This window comes from Ammospiza caudacuta, chromosome 3 (assembly GCF_027887145.1).
Source record: "Ammospiza caudacuta isolate bAmmCau1 chromosome 3, bAmmCau1.pri, whole genome shotgun sequence".
NCBI lineage: Eukaryota > Metazoa > Chordata > Aves > Passeriformes > Passerellidae > Ammospiza > Ammospiza caudacuta.
Window position 1 is genome coordinate 25,965,055 of NC_080595.1, and position 20,352 is coordinate 25,985,406.

At 37.9% G+C, this 20,352-nt stretch overlaps 1 protein-coding gene across 1 annotated transcript in view; it reads right to left on the reverse strand.

Annotated features, from left to right (window-relative positions):
- PPP2R5A (protein phosphatase 2 regulatory subunit B'alpha) overlaps positions 1-20,352 on the reverse strand; it is a 42,013-nt gene that overhangs the window by 4,585 nt on the left and 17,076 nt on the right. Inside the window, exons 2-9 of the mRNA XM_058802265.1 lie at positions 19,485-19,681; positions 14,321-14,422; positions 9,778-9,870; positions 7,728-7,858; positions 7,464-7,523; positions 6,152-6,260; positions 3,792-3,845; positions 664-714 (exon numbers count right to left, since the gene is read on the reverse strand). Coding sequence (XP_058658248.1) covers positions 664-714; positions 3,792-3,845; positions 6,152-6,260; positions 7,464-7,523; positions 7,728-7,858; positions 9,778-9,870; positions 14,321-14,422; positions 19,485-19,681 — 797 coding nt within the window. The remainder of the gene's footprint in view (positions 1-663; positions 715-3,791; positions 3,846-6,151; positions 6,261-7,463; positions 7,524-7,727; positions 7,859-9,777; positions 9,871-14,320; positions 14,423-19,484; positions 19,682-20,352) is intronic.

The following is a 20,352-nucleotide window of genomic DNA, read 5'->3' on the forward strand; positions in this document are numbered from 1 at the left end:
TGTAAACAGAAGCACACAAAATACAGCTTATATATTAGTTATGAATCCTGCAAAGAGCACTGTTTGTCATTACAAGGCATTTGGACATTCACAGGGGTTTTTTGCAGCCTTAAAGAAATCAATCATCACTCTCAGCTAACAGGTTACAGCTCTCCTCTTGGACTTCTTTTGTGTAAATACTGAATATTTCACCAAACTGCTTCTGCAGAAAATGGGATTTTACAGTTACAAAATAAAAAAAAAATTAGGGCATCTTATTTCAAGAATGGTTGCAGAAATTATCAGAGATCATCAAAGTAGCTTTTAAAGTGATAAGCAGTTAATTCCCATATAAAATTGCAACCAGCAGAACTCTGGATAGCTGGCACAGAAAAATTTATCACCACTTGCAGAAAAAGAGACAACAGTGTTAAGGGACCCACTTTTAAAGACTTGTTGGGGATGGAATCTGGTGGGACAAATCAAACTCCTGGTTTTCAAACTCATTTTAACTACGTAGAAGAAACCAGACTGTGTCACATGACAAAGGTGAGTGCCTCAAGAAGCTTCAAGAACTGCAAGTTTTCTGCAAGATCTCTTGAAGAGCACAGCAGAGAGGTTTGTGAATGTGCCCCACGAGATTTTACATCACAGCAAACACCAGAAATGAGACACAAAACCAACCTCTTTCTGACTGCATGTTTTTGGCCAAAATTTGAGCAATCCTCTGATTACCTGTATGAAAAACACAAACATGTCAAAAGCAGGACAAGTTTCTACTACATACTAGATAAGAAAAAAAATACTGGTTTGCTTTTCCTTATTCAGAGGTTCAATGAAAACTGAATAAACATCATTGAAATGTTTGTCTTGTTTAGGTTATCAGAATAGCTCAGATTATCAGAATAGCCCCCTATTGCTTTGTGTGCCTGTGATTATCCATTCACACTCTGCCCCCATCCCAGTACTCACATGAACTGACAGGATGCTGATCACATCAAAGCATCACAAAGTGAAGTTAAACTCCCTGTAGCTAAATCTCACAGAATATTTTTTTTTTGTCTTCTACTCGTCCATACTTTGGGGAGCACCTGCCTTGGCATCAAAGGTTTGAAGCCTGAGAGGAAACAATAAATGCTGACAGGGCTCTAGAGAGGAGCCATGGCCTCCATCTCTTCCTTTTCTCTGCTACAATTTGACATGTTAGACTGAAAACTCAAGTAAGAAAGATGTGAACTTACAGAGAAAATGTATTCTAGTAGCTACATTTGAAACTACCTTACACAAGACTGGAAAAACAAAACCTTTGGGAAAATTAATTGGAAAGTACAGCCCCCAAGAGGAATGGAGGGAATACAGCAAAAAAAGGCTGGAGGCATTTTTCCTAGAAATAAACATATCACATGGCATCTAAATTACAAAATTAATTCTAGCTTTAAAAAAAAAGACCAAAAAAAAAAAAGCTGCAACTGTATTCCAGAAGCAGAAACATTCTCAGAGCCTTATAAACTTTCATTCTGAAGAAAGGACTTCTACTTTTTATGATACAACTGCACCTAACTGATCATATCCAAAGGGAAAACGTGCTCAATTATCTAAATACCTTCCATATTTGCTTTTTGTCATGTTGATTTTTTTTCCTTCAGTTTTCCAGCTGGCTGCTTTATTAACAACTACACAGACTATCAAAAGTGGCTTTCCAGAGAAATAAGTTAGTAAGACTAAAGTGCACTTCCCAGCACAAATTACCGCAAGAATTTTTAAATATATTTTGCTAGAGAAGAGACCCATATTCCCAACTTGATAAAGAAATAACATGTTCTGAGTGTAACAGTGCACACCTCAACAAGACACCTATTCCTTGCTCCTCCTTGGAGTGTCAGGTTCCAGCTTGACCGTGCCTTTATATTAAAAAGCTGATACCTGCACATTCATGTTCATGGATTGCTGCTTTCACTGCACAAGCTCAATATTCTTCCCGGAGCTGCAGGATTCCCATGAATTGGGTTACAAATGTAGGCACCTGCTGGAAAACTGAACTCATGCACCAGGACTGCACATTTAGCCTGATTTCCTCCATGTAAAGGCCATTGCACTCAGCAGGGTTAGGTAACAAACTCCTCTTGTCAACTCTGCAAGCATCAGGACTGACCTGAGGCAGACTACCATAGCTACAAGAGCTTGGATTGAATGTCCTCCAAACTGACCCTGAGTGACAATCCCTGCCAGAAAAATAACAGTAAGGTATGTGTGAAGACAGCCTTCTGATGGAGTTAAAATATTATTTGACCTAAAGCCAAGAAAAATTTCCAATGCTATCTCATCAGTTGACCCAAATTTTAACATTTACTTTTCAAGCATTTCAGAAAGTTTCTTAAAGCTTCACTTCCTATCTTACTAACTTTAATTCCTTTATAAAACAACTTTTACTACACACCAGAGTTACAACCAAGGCAGTGACTCTGCAGTGAGTTCTTGTGTCTTCTCCAGCCTGAATTCACCTTTAACTGATTGAGAAGCAGCCACAATTGCATAGACCATGGTCCAGATGAGGCTCAGAACTGCCCTGTGGCACTGCTCCAAAGCCCTGCCTCCTTCACAGCAGTCTGGGCTTGGGTCCTGCCCCACACTTCTGTGAATTTGTGTCAGGAAGTTCTGACCTTGTCACGTTGTCACTTCACTCAATCTTGCAGGTTTTTATGTAACACTCCACATTCTCTGCTCACATGTCAGCTTTGACTGTCAAAATGCCTGGGCTGTTTCCTCACTTGGCTTAAGGAATACAGGTTACACAATTCCCTTCTCCTGTCCCTGTCCCACAAAATAAACTAACTGACCAGTGTGGCTGGGAACACTGCAGCACAGGGGGGGAAAGATGCTTCAAGCACACAAGGCAAATCCATAGACACGAATAACTGGTCAGCTGAAATGGCTGTGCAGAAAACAAGCTTCCTGAAAGGGCACTCGGTCAAGATCAATTATTTGATTTTATTTTCCCAAAGCTGTTTATCTTTTTTTTTTTTTTTTTTTTTACAGAAGAAAATTTAGGTCTTGCATAAGCTCTTCATTTTTCTGTCACAGAAGAGGTGAAGTATGTAAATACCAAGATAGCCCTGATGGAGATATTCCTGATTGTCCAGCTAAAAGCAGTTTCTTTTACAGCTGGCCTGACATCAGTGTGTGTCCTCAGGAGCTGCTGCAGTGCCCTGAGCCCCTGCTCTCCATGGGCCCTGCCAAAGCTGAGCACAAACCCTTTCCAGCTGAGCTGTCAAATGTGTCACAGCAGACTCACTCTGGCAAAAGGCACAGATGCCTCAAGCACCTGAGTTTGGCTGCCAAGAGGCACCCCAGGAACTGCAGAGGATGGACAGAAACACCACATTTGGAATTTCGGAGCTCTTTCTGTCTAAACGAAGTGCTGTTATTCTTTTCAACTTTTATTTCGGGATTGTTTATTCCCTAAAATATCTCAACTTCATGCATGGGCTAAGCACAAGCAATCTGTACCAAAACCATTGAAATTTTAGTTTTTATGAGGAGAGAATACAGTCATGACATGCTTTCTAATTTGGGGTAGTTTGGTTGATACCAGAAGTTCAAACTTGTAGTTAAATCTGTGCTCTATCTTGGCTCTATCTTTCAAACTCAGAATGTTCTTAACTATTCTAGATTTCATTTCCAGCCCCCCAAAAAATTCCTACCTCTCCAGGTTTAATCAGGATAACACAGCACTGCTGCACAATTCAACAGGTTACACTGCAATATTTAATTGAAATTAAAAATAGAAAGACATCCAACTGAAAAACACTTACAGGCTCTGTTAAAGTTGTGTCTTTTTCCAGGAACTGTACAACACAATAGGCAAGCTGGAATGTAAGTCATATGGTTATTTAGTTTAAGCAGACACTGTTTGAACATTGCAGCACTACTAAATATCACAACTTCTAATGGAAGCACTTCAGATCATGGGGGAACCCAACCCAAGACATCCCTACACAGCCAGTTCATATTAGTCCAAACTAAACAAAACAGCAATTAAAGCAGCACGATATACAGGCCTGCTCTATCTTAAAAAAACTACCTGCATACCAAAAATCATCTTTTCTTTTCAACCTAGAAAATTATTTTTAAGCTTGGCAGATATTTCCCTAACTCAGATCCCATAACCAAACAGATTTTTCTTAACATCAACTCCTGTGTTAACAATACAAAGCTATCACTTTCAAACATCTATTTTGGGGTAAAAAAGACCACACTTCCAGTAAAAACCAAGCTGTGACACAGGTTTGACTGAGCACACATTGCCCAGGTGACATCTAGAGCACACAGCATCCAGTGGTAAATTACAAGTGAAAGAATTTGAGCATATTCCAAGGCCACAGGAGATGAGGCAGCTGCTGCCCAGCTGAGTGTCCTGTCCCAGTGCAGCAATGGCCAGCAAGTGCCTGGGGAAAGGTGGAAGGAGTGGGAATTATCATGTGATTAAGGCACCAGCACTGCTCTCCCAGCCTCTCCTGCTTTTGTGTGGGGCCTGCCCAGGCTAAGGATATTTAATGTTATATAATCACCTAGAGTTTAGTTACTGAGCACACAGTTGAGTAAGTAAACAACCATCCCATGCAGAAACCATACAATAATGCTATTGCTGAACTAGCTACAACCTTCCTTAGATTCCATTAAGACTGATTTTTAAAAGTCACAGTATTTCACAATATAAAGCAAAGACAAAAATTATGCAATAGACATTACATTTCAATACTCAGGATGCTTGAATTTAAGCATCACCTTTCTTTTTTTTATTGTGCCAAAGCAGATAATTACAATGCTGTAATTGCAACACGTGTAATTTCTTTATTTTGCCCTTAGGCTACTGATGCATTTGTATAGACTCAAAAAATAATGTCACACATTAATCTCCCAAATCCCATTATATGTGTACATCCAGTGCAGTAATGCTTTACTGCTCAAAGACCCAAGCTTAGCTCATCTTCAAGGCTTTAACTTTTAAGGGTAGGCTCTACTTCACTCAGCACCAAAGCAACCAGGCCACTTGGGATTGCAGAGCAGATTCAGCCCTGGCTCAGCCCTTTGGGATAAAATGAAACACACAGTGCTCTGTGTGCACCTGGCACCAGTGTTTTATGAAGGGACATTTTTCCTGGTCAGCAGGAAAAATGTGACTTTCAGGTACAGCTGAATTAATAGGGCCCTTTCCGTAGCCATGAGCTGGATTAAATGTATCCCAGAGAAAAGGGGGAGCTTGCTGCACAGATCTGTCAGTGAGAACACCTTTGGGAGGTTTCATGGAGCAGCAAGGCAATAAACAACAAAGACAAGTGATTTGCTTAATTTAAAACTTCATATGAGAATTAGGAATTGAGTGAGCTCTTCACTTGAGCCTGTTTGTAGGCTATACAGTCACAATGATTTCACTTTAATTAGAAACCCATTTTCTTGTACCTTCAGTCTGTATGGAGCTCTATTAGTGAGCTAAGTTAAAAATCAAGTTTTAATTAGCCACAGCAGAATTCCTTCCAAGTTTGCATCAACCATATTCAATACTTGTAGTGCCATATGTCTGGAGAGGATACAGATTATTCCTCACATGAAATGCTGAATGTCTGTGGCAAGTATGAGAACCCAAGTCAGCTGAAGAACTGCAGCATTCTGACAGCATGTCATGGATCTGCATAATTCCTGCCTGAGCCACAGAGCTACTGTGCACTTCTGCTGTTTATAAATGGCAACAACATTCTCCCTCCCACCCCATCACTGGTGCAGCTTTAGAAAGAAAAAAACACTTCTGAAATAAATACCTGGCCTTACCCAAGATTCCTTTACACACAGCATTTAAGTTACAGAAAGGAAATTACAACAGCACAAGGCCCTGGGATTAAATGAAGCTTAAAGTGTGACAAGACTACAAGCAAAAAAGCTCCAACTTCAGTTGATATGTCTTTGACCCACTGGTACGTTCTTTCACTTGTAATATATGTTAAATGTTATCTCAAAATTAACATTTAGATATAAAATCTGGAAGACTTTTTTTAAAAAGTGATTGAATTTGCAAATCTTTTGTAATATTAATATTATAACACATAGTGCTTTAAATTTCATTAATTTCAAATGTAAATACAAAACCCCCACCACTTAAAAATAGGCAAAAGCTTACCTGTGCATGAAACAAAGCTAATCCCTTTGCAGTATGCATGGGAATCAGAACTTTCATAAGGAACTGTTTGTGTTCTGCTTTCAGTGGCAGTGCAAAACCATTGATAATACTGAAAACATGAATAAGCAGGATTTATTTTTATTAAAAAAATAAATTTTTTCCTGGCAAGTCAAGAATTTCTGTAAGTTCAACTGAAACTCCATTTCTGATTCAGTTTTTAAACCCGATTATTTTGAAGTCAAAAATAGCTCAACATGTGCACAACCTTTGAAATGCTGCTATAATGAGAGTTTAGACTCTTGGTAAGGAATGCCAGAGATTCACACTAGAAGCTAAATAATACCCATTAGATGAGCTGAAGTATTTTTATCATCCATTAAATAAAATCATCTGCAGTAAGTCCTGCTGTCTAATTGCAAAGCTTAGACAGATGTATCAGGAAGCTGATCATGTCACCCATCATCACTAGCAACATGCAGAGAAAAAAAGACTATGCAATTTTAATAGTGCACTTAAAGCACTTGTTTTGAGATTGTTGAACAATCTTTCCCTTCAAAAACCAAGTTTCAAAGTTGTCTCATTGATTCAGTCCTCTTATATTTAAGAGTTGATGAGCTATAGACAAGACAAAAGTCCTTCAGGAAAAGGTTAGTTTCTCTTGCCTCTTACATTTTAGGCAACTCTGAGAAAATAATGGGATCCCTATCACTTGATTTTTCATGAAAATTTATTCCACAATAGCTTCATGATATTTATATTTTTAGTTAGACCAATAATACAATTTTCTACTGTGAAATGCGTGACAGTTTTGGAAAGGCAGTAAAAAAACTACCAGAGAAAAACCTCAAAGTTAAATTGAAGTTAGTGAAATAACATTCAAAACAAAGGTAACTAAAAAACCCTAGCACTTACAAGGCTTTCCTGAATAGAACTGAAGGAAAACCAGCCTGCTGAAGATTAAAACATTTCATTCAGCACGAGGGCAAAAGTTAATATTCATTTTCTGAATCAAAGAACAAGTCATCCATCAGGCAGAAGATAAGCAAGAGTAGATAGGTCTGACAAACAAGGACCCTTGAGAAGCATGTTTTGCCTGTCAACTTTAAAACTTGCACTGAAAAAAGAGTAATTTATTCTGTGTCCCAATTTGATATTCATGTGGTAACCCAGACAGTATTAGATTATCAGTGACTGCACTTCATCCCTCGTTACTGTAATAATTCTCTTCCCCCCTCTCCATTCCCAAAGCACAAAAGCTGAAGCAAACATTCATAATAATGTTTTATATTTTTCTGTGTGAAATCAAACTTACCTTCCTAATATCTCAAGGAGTTCAGCAACACCATTGAAGTGCTCTGTTTCATATATAAACCTGTTACCAAAAAAGACAACCATCAAGATTTGCCACAGAGGCTCAGAGACTCCAAAGAAGTAACTTTTACTAAGCTTCAAATATTTGAAAGCAAGATCACAGACAAACACAGGTCTTTCATTTCAAGAATAAATCACTGCAGACCCAGACTGTGAAGGCAAAATAAAATATTCCTCAACCTAGTCACACACATACAGAGCATACCTGAGGAAAATGTTGTTTATCTGTTTCCTGATGAATGCTCTTAAACCGAGGAATTTTCCATAAATTCTATGGAGAACTGTCTTTAGAAAATCACGTTCTCGTGGGTCTTCACTGTCAAAGAGCTCCAACAACTTTAAAAATGAAATAGAAATGTATTACTTTTGAAAGACTTAAGATTTTGTTATGAATTTTACCTTTTGTTTTGAATTTTCTCTTTAATTTGCAAGTTTACTTTAGAAAAAAATAGAATCAGTTTAACTGGACTTTTTTTTATATGTCAATAGTAGATTTTCAAAATTACATTTTTAATAAAGTTGGTTTTTTTTCTAATAAAATAATCAACTTCAATTCTTTCCTGTGTACAACGGACACTGAAGTCATTCCAGTAACTGTTATACTATGAAAATAAAAATGCAATTGCAAACATGAGATTATCAAACTGTAGGTAAGTGGTTTACACTTGTTATTTAAGAAACCAGAATTAATCAAATCCATGTCCTATATTTACAATTTCATAATTAAAGTCCTTTACTGCTTATCTCAAAACTTGTATCTTGATGGCCAAACAAAAGCATTCCTATACAAGAAATTTTACAATTAAGGAGGGGGCCATGGAATAAGTCCAAGATATGTAATTACTAACCAATTCCCCATTAATACAGACTAAATGCTGCAGGAGATAACAAAATTTTCCACAAACTTTTATCTTGTAGAAAGTCTTTCAAGGATACAGAAAAGACCAGGCTCACTCCAAGGCATTAAAAAATACTCAAATCATGTTACAGACCATAATTTTTGTTGGGTTTTTTAACCCTGCATGGCCAAGCAACAGCATATTCAGAAAAGTTAGCTGCCTTGAGCAAGTCAGTGGCAGCTCAAGCAGAGTCTCCTGCTCAGGTCTGAGCTTAGGTATGTCTGTACCAAGCAGCACAAGGGACTGGAAACAGCTGTTCAGGAACTTGGTTCAGGCTCACTTCAATTTTATATTTAGCAGGAATTTCTCAGGGTCACTACTCCACGTTTTTTCCCATATATAGCTAGCTGTTGGTTGCATTGTCTCTATCTTGTACTCCAGAGAAAGATCAAGTGAAATGTCAGGAACAAACTCTGCAATGCTGCTCTCAAGGACCACTGGTCAGTTTGTAAAGTGGACACCTATAGCAAATAGCTCACCAGCAGCCTCGGGCTTAAATTTTGTGTGTAAGTTGAATAAAACTGAGAAGAAAACACATATACAACCACAGCAGAACCAATTAAGTGGAAATTAAATGAAGGTAAGGAGGGAAAGCATCCACCTTGTGGTTTTACTTTTCCTTGCTGTATTGTGAAGGCCTGCCAGCACTCTTCAGATACTGAGCAAACAAGAATTTTGACAAGCAAAATTTGGCAAACACGCATTTCAATACAGTGAAAAAATCCCCACTGAATTCACCTCGAACCAAAAATTGTTATTGCATTCTACATTGCAATTCTCTAAGATGTTATATTTAATATGAAATCTCACTTCATTTTCTTGCTCATAGTTGCTTTGCATGGTAAAGCATGACCTTCTTAAGTAATTTCTTACTTGATTTTCCTTCTGTGGTTAATACACAACAGTAAAGAGAATTACACTACCTAGGCACAAGTAAGGAGGTATTGAAACACATTTCATGTACAATAAGTGCATGAACTTTTTACAAGAAAAAAGTTTGCTGTAAGTTTTCCCATGGTAAAAAAATTTAAAAAACAATCATAGAAGGATTACAAAAATATAATTACCACATTGTTCATTTGGCTGGAATTAAGTTACAAACCATGAAAAACAGAACTTTATAAATCTCAAAAATCTTACATTGCAAAGCACTGAGGTTGGTATCTGAAAACAAAGTGTTCCTGAATTTACTAAATACATATAGCCCCTGTGGTATGATGTGCTGTTTATTTAGTGTTTGGCACCAAACCACTGCTGCAACAACTGAAATTTACCCTGTGTCAGCAGGAAAGCTGATAATTTAAGTTCCAGAGGTGATCTTTAAACGCCACCTTCAACTTTCCCAGTCGCCCTTACCTGCTGTACAAATCTCTGGTCAATGTATCGCTTTGCAATGCTGGGCTGAAAATCCGGGCTCTCCAAAAACCTCAGGAAAAACTCATACACCAACTACAAACATGGAAATGAACATTCCAGTTAGTAAGTACACCACAACACAGATCTCAGCCTTGTCACCACCACCAAAGGCTGTGGAACTACTCACATGCTCAGAAAGCACAAAAGGAATCAAAGCCTAACACATCACTGCTTAACCACAGCTCCAACTGGAATTTACTGAAATAATTACAGTAAGTACCCAGAACACTTTAATTCCCAGAAGAGTCAAAGCTTAATAAATAATCCACTGAAAATACCACTAGTGGACAAAAACCAAGTTGTAAATGTTACAGTCCTGCCATGTTAAGAACTTATTATGCAGAAATAGGTTACCAAACATGAGCAGCACTGAGAGTTAAAGTAAATGCTCTAACATTACATAATTCCTTAAAGAGATTAAGAAACATCTCCTAAGTGTACCTGAAATTAAGTTTTGACCACAAACTCTGAAAAAGAAAAGTTGAATTAAAACACCTGTGAATGAATTCACAGAAACTGAAAGAATTCAGATTAAAATTAGGCTTCTGTATCCTGGAAACTCATTTGTAGCATATTATTTCTACTTAGTTCAAGTTCCTATCTGCTACAATCCCACAATGCCCAGAGATAAAAATCCTGACAAGAGCTAGAGCTAGCAGAGAGTGGCATGAAGAGGGCAGAGCCCAAGTCCCACACTTTGGGGTTCATCAGAAGTCCAAGACAAAAAACTGCACTTGCATAACAATGGCAGATTAATAAAATACACAGAAGGCACCTCTTCTCTAAGACAGAACTGAAAGATGCCTTATGTTTAGATTCCATTCAGAGCTATTCATGTTCTCAATGCCTATTTCATAACTCCATATAATTAAACAGCTGATTAGTAATAACACTACAATGCAATTTAGGTACATAATGCCAACACTGACTGGGCTTCTAAATAAAAGCCATGCAGAGCTGTGCTCATACTCAAAGGCATGAATTTCAACTATTACCACTCTGAGGACTTAACTAAACTGAGAGCCAACACCTGAGTAATTCATAATTATAATTAGGAAGCTCACTTCAGAAAAATGCATGACAGTAAGTACTTTTATGTAGAACATTTGAGCTGACGGTTACTTATGCATAGCCTCAAGGAGGGTGTGCTGTATCTGCAAAGCAGAGGCTCAGAAACTCAAGCTACCATTCCCTTTGTTCCCTTCTGACAGACTGCAAGAAGAGCTTTTCATATCAGCAGTTTACATAGAATAACAGGATTGTTAGGGTTGGGAGGGATCTCTGGGAATCATCTAGTCCTACCCCCTTCCAACCCAAAACATGCCCATTCTACTGATCTTTTTCAAATTAGCAACTAGATAAATCTGTATAGAAATGGGCAACATATGGCCAGAGGGAGGTTATATAGCACAGCCTCATAGGGATTAATTTTGGAACTTAATTTAATTCAAGATTTCTCTAATAAATTCCTATATGAATTATTTCTGTCAGTGACAACAGTAAAGAACAGCCATGTGTGATAACTGCCACAATATTAGAAGCTACCACCAGGGGGAAAAATAGAAAATAAAAGTTTCTATAAAATAGAAAATAAATGTTTCCCACAAGAAAGGACAAGTTGACCCTGAAGCTCTAGAAGAATAAATACAGAATGAAACTCAAAGATTGCAAAGTCACAGCTGGAGTTCCAAGAAAAAGCTCTGCTGAGCATTTGCAAGCCCTAAAGCTGAGAAAGGGTTAACCATAGGATGATTCAGATCCATCCTCACAATGAAGCTATGGAAGTGACAGATGAAATCCAAGGATATCCCAGGAAGATACTGACAGCACAGAGATGCACAGACCTACATGTGCTGAGGAAATTTATTACAACCTGGAAGGATACAGAGAAAGAGCCACCAGAATTGTCACTTTCTAAGAGTGAACACTACATTGGCATATTTTGTTTTCCCTAAAGGACAGGGGAGGAAGGATAATTACAGCTTCTTTCCATAAACAGATACAGTGACTGCAATAGACATCAAGCAGATGAACTCTAAGTGAAAAGCACAATGCTGCAACATCTTGTAACAAGCTGTCTAAGATTAAATGCAGGATATCAACTGGGTATGGTATCAAACTTTGGAAATCCTTGTGAGATACATGAAAGCCTCTTTATCCAGGGCATTTCAGGAATCAAGCTGCAGTAGCCATTTCTGGGTAAGTCAAACTCTCCCTTCTCCTGCATGCTAATGTTTGTAAACTTAGAAGCACAACAACAACAATCAAACTAGGGGCACCAGAACAGATTCTGGCCACAACAGATCCTACCTAAAGAGACAGGCATGCTCAGCTTTCTTAACAGAAACATTACTTTTGGAAATACTTGATCAGGGGAAAGATATTGGATTTAATATTTTTTGTTCTCAAAACTGGTCTGCTTGGGCCAAAAAGCTATGAAATACAATTCCTAATGCTTTAGTGATACAGTCTTGCAGGGACCACTAGACTATTATTGCTTTAAACCAGCAATTCCACCAATTCTGCAACTCCCTGAGCTTCGAAATGCTTTAAATGGAGGGTTTTAAATGCCAGCCTGTTCAACCTACTGTGGCTGTTACAAACCATCTTGAGCTCTGCTCTGAAGCAACATCCTTCAAGTGCCACTCATTTTACTGAAGGTCTGGAGTCTTTTGTTGTGGCTACACACACTGGTAACTTACTAGGCAATTATGTCAACAGATTCAAGCAGAGAAGAGGTTCAGATTTTTTTTCTTTCCTCTCCCAGAAAACTGGCTACCTGACTGCCAGATCAGGATAGAATTTGGAATTTGTTTGTAATTGATCTGTCACAAATCACAGCCACACCTTCCCCCCTTAAACAGTCCTTTAGACTATGCAAAAAATAAGAGTGTATTTTGCTGGGGAGGAGAATGGTTGTGTACAGATTTTATTCCACACACAAAACCTGACATTTCCAGCAGCTTTGTGCCCCTGAAGGGCAATGAGCAAATTATCCAACTCAGTATTCCATGGTCCAGTAGCACATCAACTGTAAAAGGACAGAGTGGGAAACACAAACTCTTTCCACTGTGCTGCAAGGAGTGATCTGTTCCAAGGCAGGATGAGCAACAGACACGGGAGAGGGAAATCCACAGCCAGGAACCAGACAGCCTGGCAAAAACTCCCTTAGAAGACAGCAAGGGAGAAACCTGAAAATACTGCTTCAAACAATACCACAGGCTACAAACCTCTTTCAATTACTCCCAGGCAAGCCCAAGGCACAAGTGAACTGATCACAAAATCCACAGGCCCTTTTCTATGAGCAGGACTAGAGTTGATTATGGCCTAAAGTGAACTGAGCTGGCATTTACACATTTTACCTCTGAGACACAGGTACTTAGCAGTCAGCTGGTGCTGCTGCTGACTACAAGAGACATTTGTTTAGCTCTTGCACCCTCCCACCCAACAAAGCCAAGCCTCTGATCCAGCTCATTTATAGCCATTTCACCTACAAATTAGAATCAGCCATATATAAGAAAATAATTATTACAGCCTTTAACCTGCAGAGTTATTTTCTGTGATAACTTAATTCTTGTTTGGGTTAATCTGAAATGCTATGCTGAATACATACCTTTTAGAGTCAATATTAGAAGCCCAGTTTTTAAATAAGAGTTTTAAAATAAGAGCATTTGTGGATGCATTAGAACTGTAATATTATAGGGGCAGAGGAGCATTTTAGCTCTTGAGAGGAGAGAGCAAATAGTGTGCAGATGTGCAGCAGCTTAACCTACCACTGCTAGGAGTTGCTACTTCACTTTTCTTCAACAGATACTACTTACATAAATTCAGCAATGAACTACCCAAGATATGTGCTTGGACATTTACAGCTGCTAAGAGTTAATTGAAAATAAAATAAAATCCAGCAGCGTTTCAAGTCAATCACGTGATTGATACAGCAGAGCTATAAAAATCACGAGATCCCAGGGAAGTGCAACAATGAAATAACCATGCAACTGTTACCAAACAACGCTGAGATTGTCAAGTTTTGGCATGGAGGGACAGAAGAAGGAGGGGATTTCTATTTGCTCAAAGGACAAATAAAGGCCATTACTCCATTTTTTGTTATTGCCACGAGAAACAGAACTGTTAATATTAGCTTATATTTTATTGAAGCAACACTAAAAAGCTGCTCAGTTGCAGAAAACAAACCTCTTAGGTGAAGAACATAATTACCTAAAGTTCCCACAGTTTTCAGACATACATACACCACAATTTAACAGTGTAATCTCTCTGTTAAAAAAATAGTATTTAAGCCACTTAGAAGAGTTACATTCAGCCAAATTTATACATGCTTTAGAAAGCATAAATTTTTTTTTCCCTCTTGAGTATAAAAACTCAATTGTATTATAAAATAAATTTTCTTCTTCTTAATAAAGGCACAAAATGACTGAAGTATCCACATTGCCTTAGAAGAAGGCTTGGAAATAAAGGAACCACACACCTGTATGTGGGGCCATGAGGCTTCAAGAGTTGGTTCATCTTCTTCTGGATCAAAATCAGGGTTATCACTAGGTGGAAGTGTTCTGAAAATATTAGAACTAATCTGTAAGGGAAAAAAAAATTACTTGTATCACTGTTTATGCTTTCACAGATCACACTCATTAAGGTACTGCATTTATCCTGAAATCAAATGAAACAAAACCATGTAAAAAAAGTAATATAAGAATTCACTACCTCATTTTTTCAAAACTGCAAAATACAAACAGTCAGAAGTCTGTAAGATATCAGTGAAAATTACAATTTTAGTAACAAAAGTTACTAAAATTGGTAACTTTTGTCTCAACTGCTTTACGAGCTTTGAGGTAGACGTGGTCATATTCCAGAATCTTCCCTGAAACTATGGAAGGTTAAAAAAAAAATCAGCTGCCCTATCAAAAACAATTTTAAACTACATGACACCAAGAACTGCTTTTATATAAGACCACAAATAACTAATTAATTAAAATTTAAAGAGAGCTCTCGCCACATAGGAGAGAGCATGTCTGTCATATAAGACAGACAATCCCAAATATGTAGAAATATTTCTTATTTCTACAGTTCTTTACTTGATTTCAAGATACTTCTGTTTACATTTTTCACCTTTGAATATTTCAAGATGTTTCAAGGGTTTGGAAATTTAGAAACACGTAACCATTCTATCTTTTCCATTTCACATAGTAGCTATTTTTTCTTAAAGTTAATCTAGGTTACTTTTAGTATGATACAGTCACATCAAATCAATTTCAAAAGGACAAGTTTTAAAAGGTTTCTTCAAGGATTTTGAAGTATATTGAAGTATGGATAGAAGACCATTCAGATGTCAAAGGTAAAATGCCATCTCTTGCACAGATAGCACATGCTGGATTTAAATCTCTAACACAAACAAAAGAGAACAGGCAGTTCAGTACATTTCTGCATTTTCTACCAACTTTTTCAGAAACAAGATAACCCAACCTTTCAAACTCTTTTAGACTTTTTGATCAAATCTGTTTCAAGAAGCTGCTTATCACTCAAGCCTACTAAGCACAAAAGGAACTGTTTGACACTGCACAAAATCCTCCTGCACATATTCCAAGGAGTCTCCAAGGTGTTTGAAGAATCTAGCAAAAGGAGTTCACAAAGATCCTGAAGTCGCCCAGCTGGCTCTGCACACAAGAATCAGCTGCTTCATTAAACAAGATACACAGCTATTGCATAAACTGACTTTTCATTTCCTCCTATGCCCTTTGTTCTGTGTCACTGTCTCCTGTTGGGACATGGCAAAGCTCTCCTGGACTGGAAGGGCAGTGAAGTTCTGTGTGGATGGGCTCAGCTGTCTCTGAGCTTAATGCACAGGAAAAACAATGAAAAAACAAAAACCCAAACTAAATAAAACCACCCAAAGAAACAAACAAGCCCACAAAAACAGTTGTCCTTTAATGCTGTAAACACAAGGGACTTGGGATTCCAAAGCTCAAGAACAAAAGGCTTGGGGTGGGGGGGGAGAGGAAGGGGAAATAGGAGTCAGAGAACATTAATTTTAATCAAGCTCAAAAACCAGCAGTACAATCCTGGTTCTCTTATTAGCTTTGTTTACTTTTACCAGGTATTCAATAAAACCCTCCAGCATATGAATCAGTCTCCTACAGAGAATGTTCTACCACTGCTTGCAAGTGTTCTGGTAACATCTCCTGAAAACACTTCTTTTTCTTTCTAGATGCATCTTGCTGAACTGAGCTGGTCAGCCCTGAGCACAGAACCTCACAGTAGTGAGGAAGTTTCATGTTCAAAACAAAGCTACTAAATACCCTTCTGTAGCAGAAATAATTAGCAAGCATCTCAGCCAGGCCTTTGGAACACCAATTGTATAATTTTCAGAGTATTCACTACTTCCACTTAAATTATTCATCTCTAAGAATATTTGAAACTTAAAATAAACCTTGCACCCTTTTTATGTACTAGCCTGCCTCCCAAAAGAAAAAGTTAATTTACCTTATTATGTTTGCAATACTTTTTCAAATTCTTCTCTATATCCTCTCATATTATTTAAAACATTCTTTTGCTTTCCTAAGTTATGTCTTATCCCAAAACTGCGATTTCAGAAACACAAATCATAAAAGGTTTTTAAAGCTGGATAGATTTCCAGATAAATCCAGCATCAGCTTTCTAAATTAAAGCCCCAAGTTTTCCAAAAATTGTATCAGAAAATGTGCCAGTTAGTGTACTGAAATACAGCAATCATGTTTTATTAAAACAAAAAAGGAAAAAGTCCCTTATTTTCTGTACATTTAATCTAAACATTTGAAAGATACTAGGTTCAATTCTAGTTTCTGAGTGTACAGATTGAGGATACCTAATTTATTTTAAATTCTGAATTCACAACCCATACAGCCTGTTAGGACAATCTCATTACATTAGATTTTTATATGCTGCTGGGGAACAAGGCAAGGCTGATGGGCACAAGGAGATGAAGAGTTAGTTACATTTACTGAAGAGGCACTTCAGTCATGTTCCCAAAACTGATACAAGCTAGAACTTTCTAATTTCCCAGGAAGTTTTAAAACTTAAAATATTCACAATTGCAAACCCTAATTTCCTTTTAGCTTCAGAGCACCTTTAACTGAGAATTTCCAAACAGAGAAGACACTCATTTTGGATGACCCAGAACAGAGGAGCACTGACTGCTGTGCTGCACCTTTAAAGCCATTTGTCAGCAAAGCTCCTCCTCAGCTGAAGGACAATCAGGCTGCCCAGGGCACCAAAAAGATAACCAACAGTGTGTCCTGCACATCTGCTTAAACAAAGACTTTTTAAAATGATGTTGTTCCATCCTCAGTGGCTCGAAACGACACTGGTATCATTTCCAGCTCCCAGCCTGAGGAGCCCAGCAGAGCAGAGCCGACCAGAGAAGCCCGTGTGACACTTGGCTCAGCAGCTATCCTGGCAACAGGGACCAGTGAAGGAAGGAATGCCAGACACCTCCTCACCTGCACAGACCCTGCCCATGCACTGGTCACAAAGAACATTTTATTTCCCTTCCTGCTGTCTTTAAGGCATTGTTGACTTTGCTCCCCACAGCTCGGGTGACTCCAAGGAAACCTGTCTGAAACCTGAGGCTGTTTCCTCTGTGAGCTGCAGAGAAGTTGTCCCAGGCCTTGGGAAAGAAACTGTTTCTGCTTCTGCCACTGCTGCTACTCTGGCTTTTCTCAGGGAATTTTTTAGTCTGCCTGTCCTTTACTACCAGCCAGATTATAGCTGGATTTCATTAAGGCTATTTCTACTTTTTTATCCCAAAACCACACTTCAAACTCTGCAGCAAAACTCCACTTATTCTTTTTTTCTTTTAATGTAGGAACACTGAACAGCCTAAAAACTTAAAATCCAAGAAAACAAAAGTGAAACAGTAACTCTTCAATCTCATACAAGTTTTGCTGCCAAGAAAGGCCTGGAGCTTGACACAGGTGTTAGGTGGAGGGAGAGACAGACCCATGCAGATTTTTTTCTGAAGCTGGTACTTCGTCCTAATTCACAGCAAAGGCCTTTTCTGCTGCCAGTTGCCAGGGAGATTAGAAATACTATTCAAGCTTGGAGGGATCTTTTGTCTCAAGCTCTCAAAAACCTCTCACTGAGCATTTAAAGCTCTCACTGAGCTTCTTCACTTTCTGTCATTTTAGGGGAGAAAAGGAGATGGAAATTTGTTATGGAAGGAAAAACAAGCATCCACAGAATCCAATCATTTGCACAACAAAAAAAACCTCAAAAGAACAGCTCGACACCACCTTATCTCCAAGAAAAGAAAACAACTCCAATATAAAACAAAACCTCCCTTCAACAAGTACTATGGGCTAGTTAGTATATTCTTTCTTCTAACAAGGGGCTACAGAGGGCACACAGAATAAGAAAATACTGCAGGGATTCAGGCTTGCTGCCACCAGCAGCAAGAAAAAAAAGAAGCCTGAGAAGAGGTGAACATACTTTGTCCTGTATATCCTTATGCAAAAAACATTTAGGACAGAGAACCAGGTCCTTTAAAAAATGAAACTATACAAACCCCCCAGTGCCCTAGATTGTTTTGTAAAACTTAATAAGCATCTGCTGAAACAGCCAAAACGATTAAAGGGTTCCAATAATCCTAGCCCTTCAGCATAGTGGCAAAACTTCCACACTTATTTACATTAAAGATCTGATCTGCCCAGAAAAAACCCCAACCAAACAACAAACAAAATGAACCTTAGGAAAAAATTAATTTGTACTGTATAGAGAACGACACAAGTTGCAAGCTGTATATTTGAACTGCTCTGCTTATGCTCCTGAGAGCTCTTTTAAAGTCAGCATTTTATCTATGTAAACTTCACCAAAGTTTAGAGAACCATTAATGAAAATGCATGGGCACTAAAGCCATTGTTTTTACATTTCACACTTCTAGGAAAAAAAAATAATTTCAGATTATTCTCAAATTTCAGATTATTGTCAAGTGTCTTTCAGTTGCATTCCCTGTACATGTGGTATAGGCAGATCAAAAACATCACTTAAGTAGCATTTGAAAATGCACATAAACACCTGGGAAAGTCAGCAGATGACCACAAATATTTTGTTCATTATTCAACAAGTCATTAGCAGCAATTGCACGGGACAAGTCATCCTATGGTTTATAACATCAGCAAACCACTTGGGCTGCTCTAGTACAGCTCTCCAAGGCCAAAATAATAACAAACAGCCATAAAAAGTATTTACAAAGTAGAGTTGCTTTCGTATACTGATAAACTTTTCTGCTGTCACCAGCACCTGCATCAATCACTATCAGAAAACTTTAGCCTAATTCTCCATTGCCACTAGAAAATAAAGATAGGCAGCACTGAAATATTGCCATCTTCTGAAAGAGAACAACTTGAAAACTTACCCAGACTGCAAGTAGCTGCAGTGTACCAGTTCTTTCACTTTAATTAACCTGAATGCATCATGTTTCAGCTAATAATTAAAACCTGCAAGTTGTTTGTTTTTACAAGCCTTTCTGGGCCAAGTTATCATTAACAAATTATATTCTATTGTATAAGCAGAATAACCAACCGCAATTCTGAGTTAAATGCCATTAGAGTCATAAACTGATTTTATTAAAATACAAACTATAACAAGAGCATTCTACTTACCATTTTCACTATGTCAGCATAAGCTGACTCAACAATCACTCCACGATTTGTTGAAACATATTCAACCAGTTCATTCAGTGTTGCTCTCTTGATTTCTTTGCTTTTCAGGTCTGAAACAGAGTCCATGAAGTCAAAGAGCACACAGCACTGTTGCAACTTCTGACAAAAAAGATCTTGCTGTTCATTGAAGGTGGCATCTATAAAAGGAAAAAAATCCAAACCAAACACTTATGTCTATAGAAGCAAACAGGATTTCTAAATCTATTTTGTTGACAAGAATTTGCATAGCTATGACTTTTTTTTAATGTGAAAGAGCTGTGCTTCATAGTCAGCAAACTAACAGCAAATCATTAAGCAATTTTGCCCAAACTGAAAACATCTGTATGTCAGAATGGAACACCCACCATCCCCAACTTCTGGTACATGAAAGAAATAACAGACAAAGACAAGGCAGTAAATTCATTTACCAGCAACGAGTTACTGAATTAACTTTATTTTAAATACATAAATATTAACAAGTCTCAGTTCTCCATCACCAAAAGTCATATCCAGAAGCAGTGCATCAAACTAACCTTTCATTCATCCGATTTGTCTCATTCTGCTCCCTAATCCTTTATTATGTAACCTGCTTAAAAGCTGTAAAATCTGCTTTGAAGGAACCTTGTCTTTTTACCCCAATAGAAAATGCTTCACATACTTTCAACATCATGTGATCAATGTCTCTCTGAAGAAAGAATTCCAATATTTCGAAAGGATTAATCCTGAATTTTAATGGCTTGGTCTAAATAATTTATGACAATCTCGGTCATATAAGGGTTTTCCAGAATTTTTGGCCTATTAAGACAATGTGTTTGGCTGTGCCTTAGCA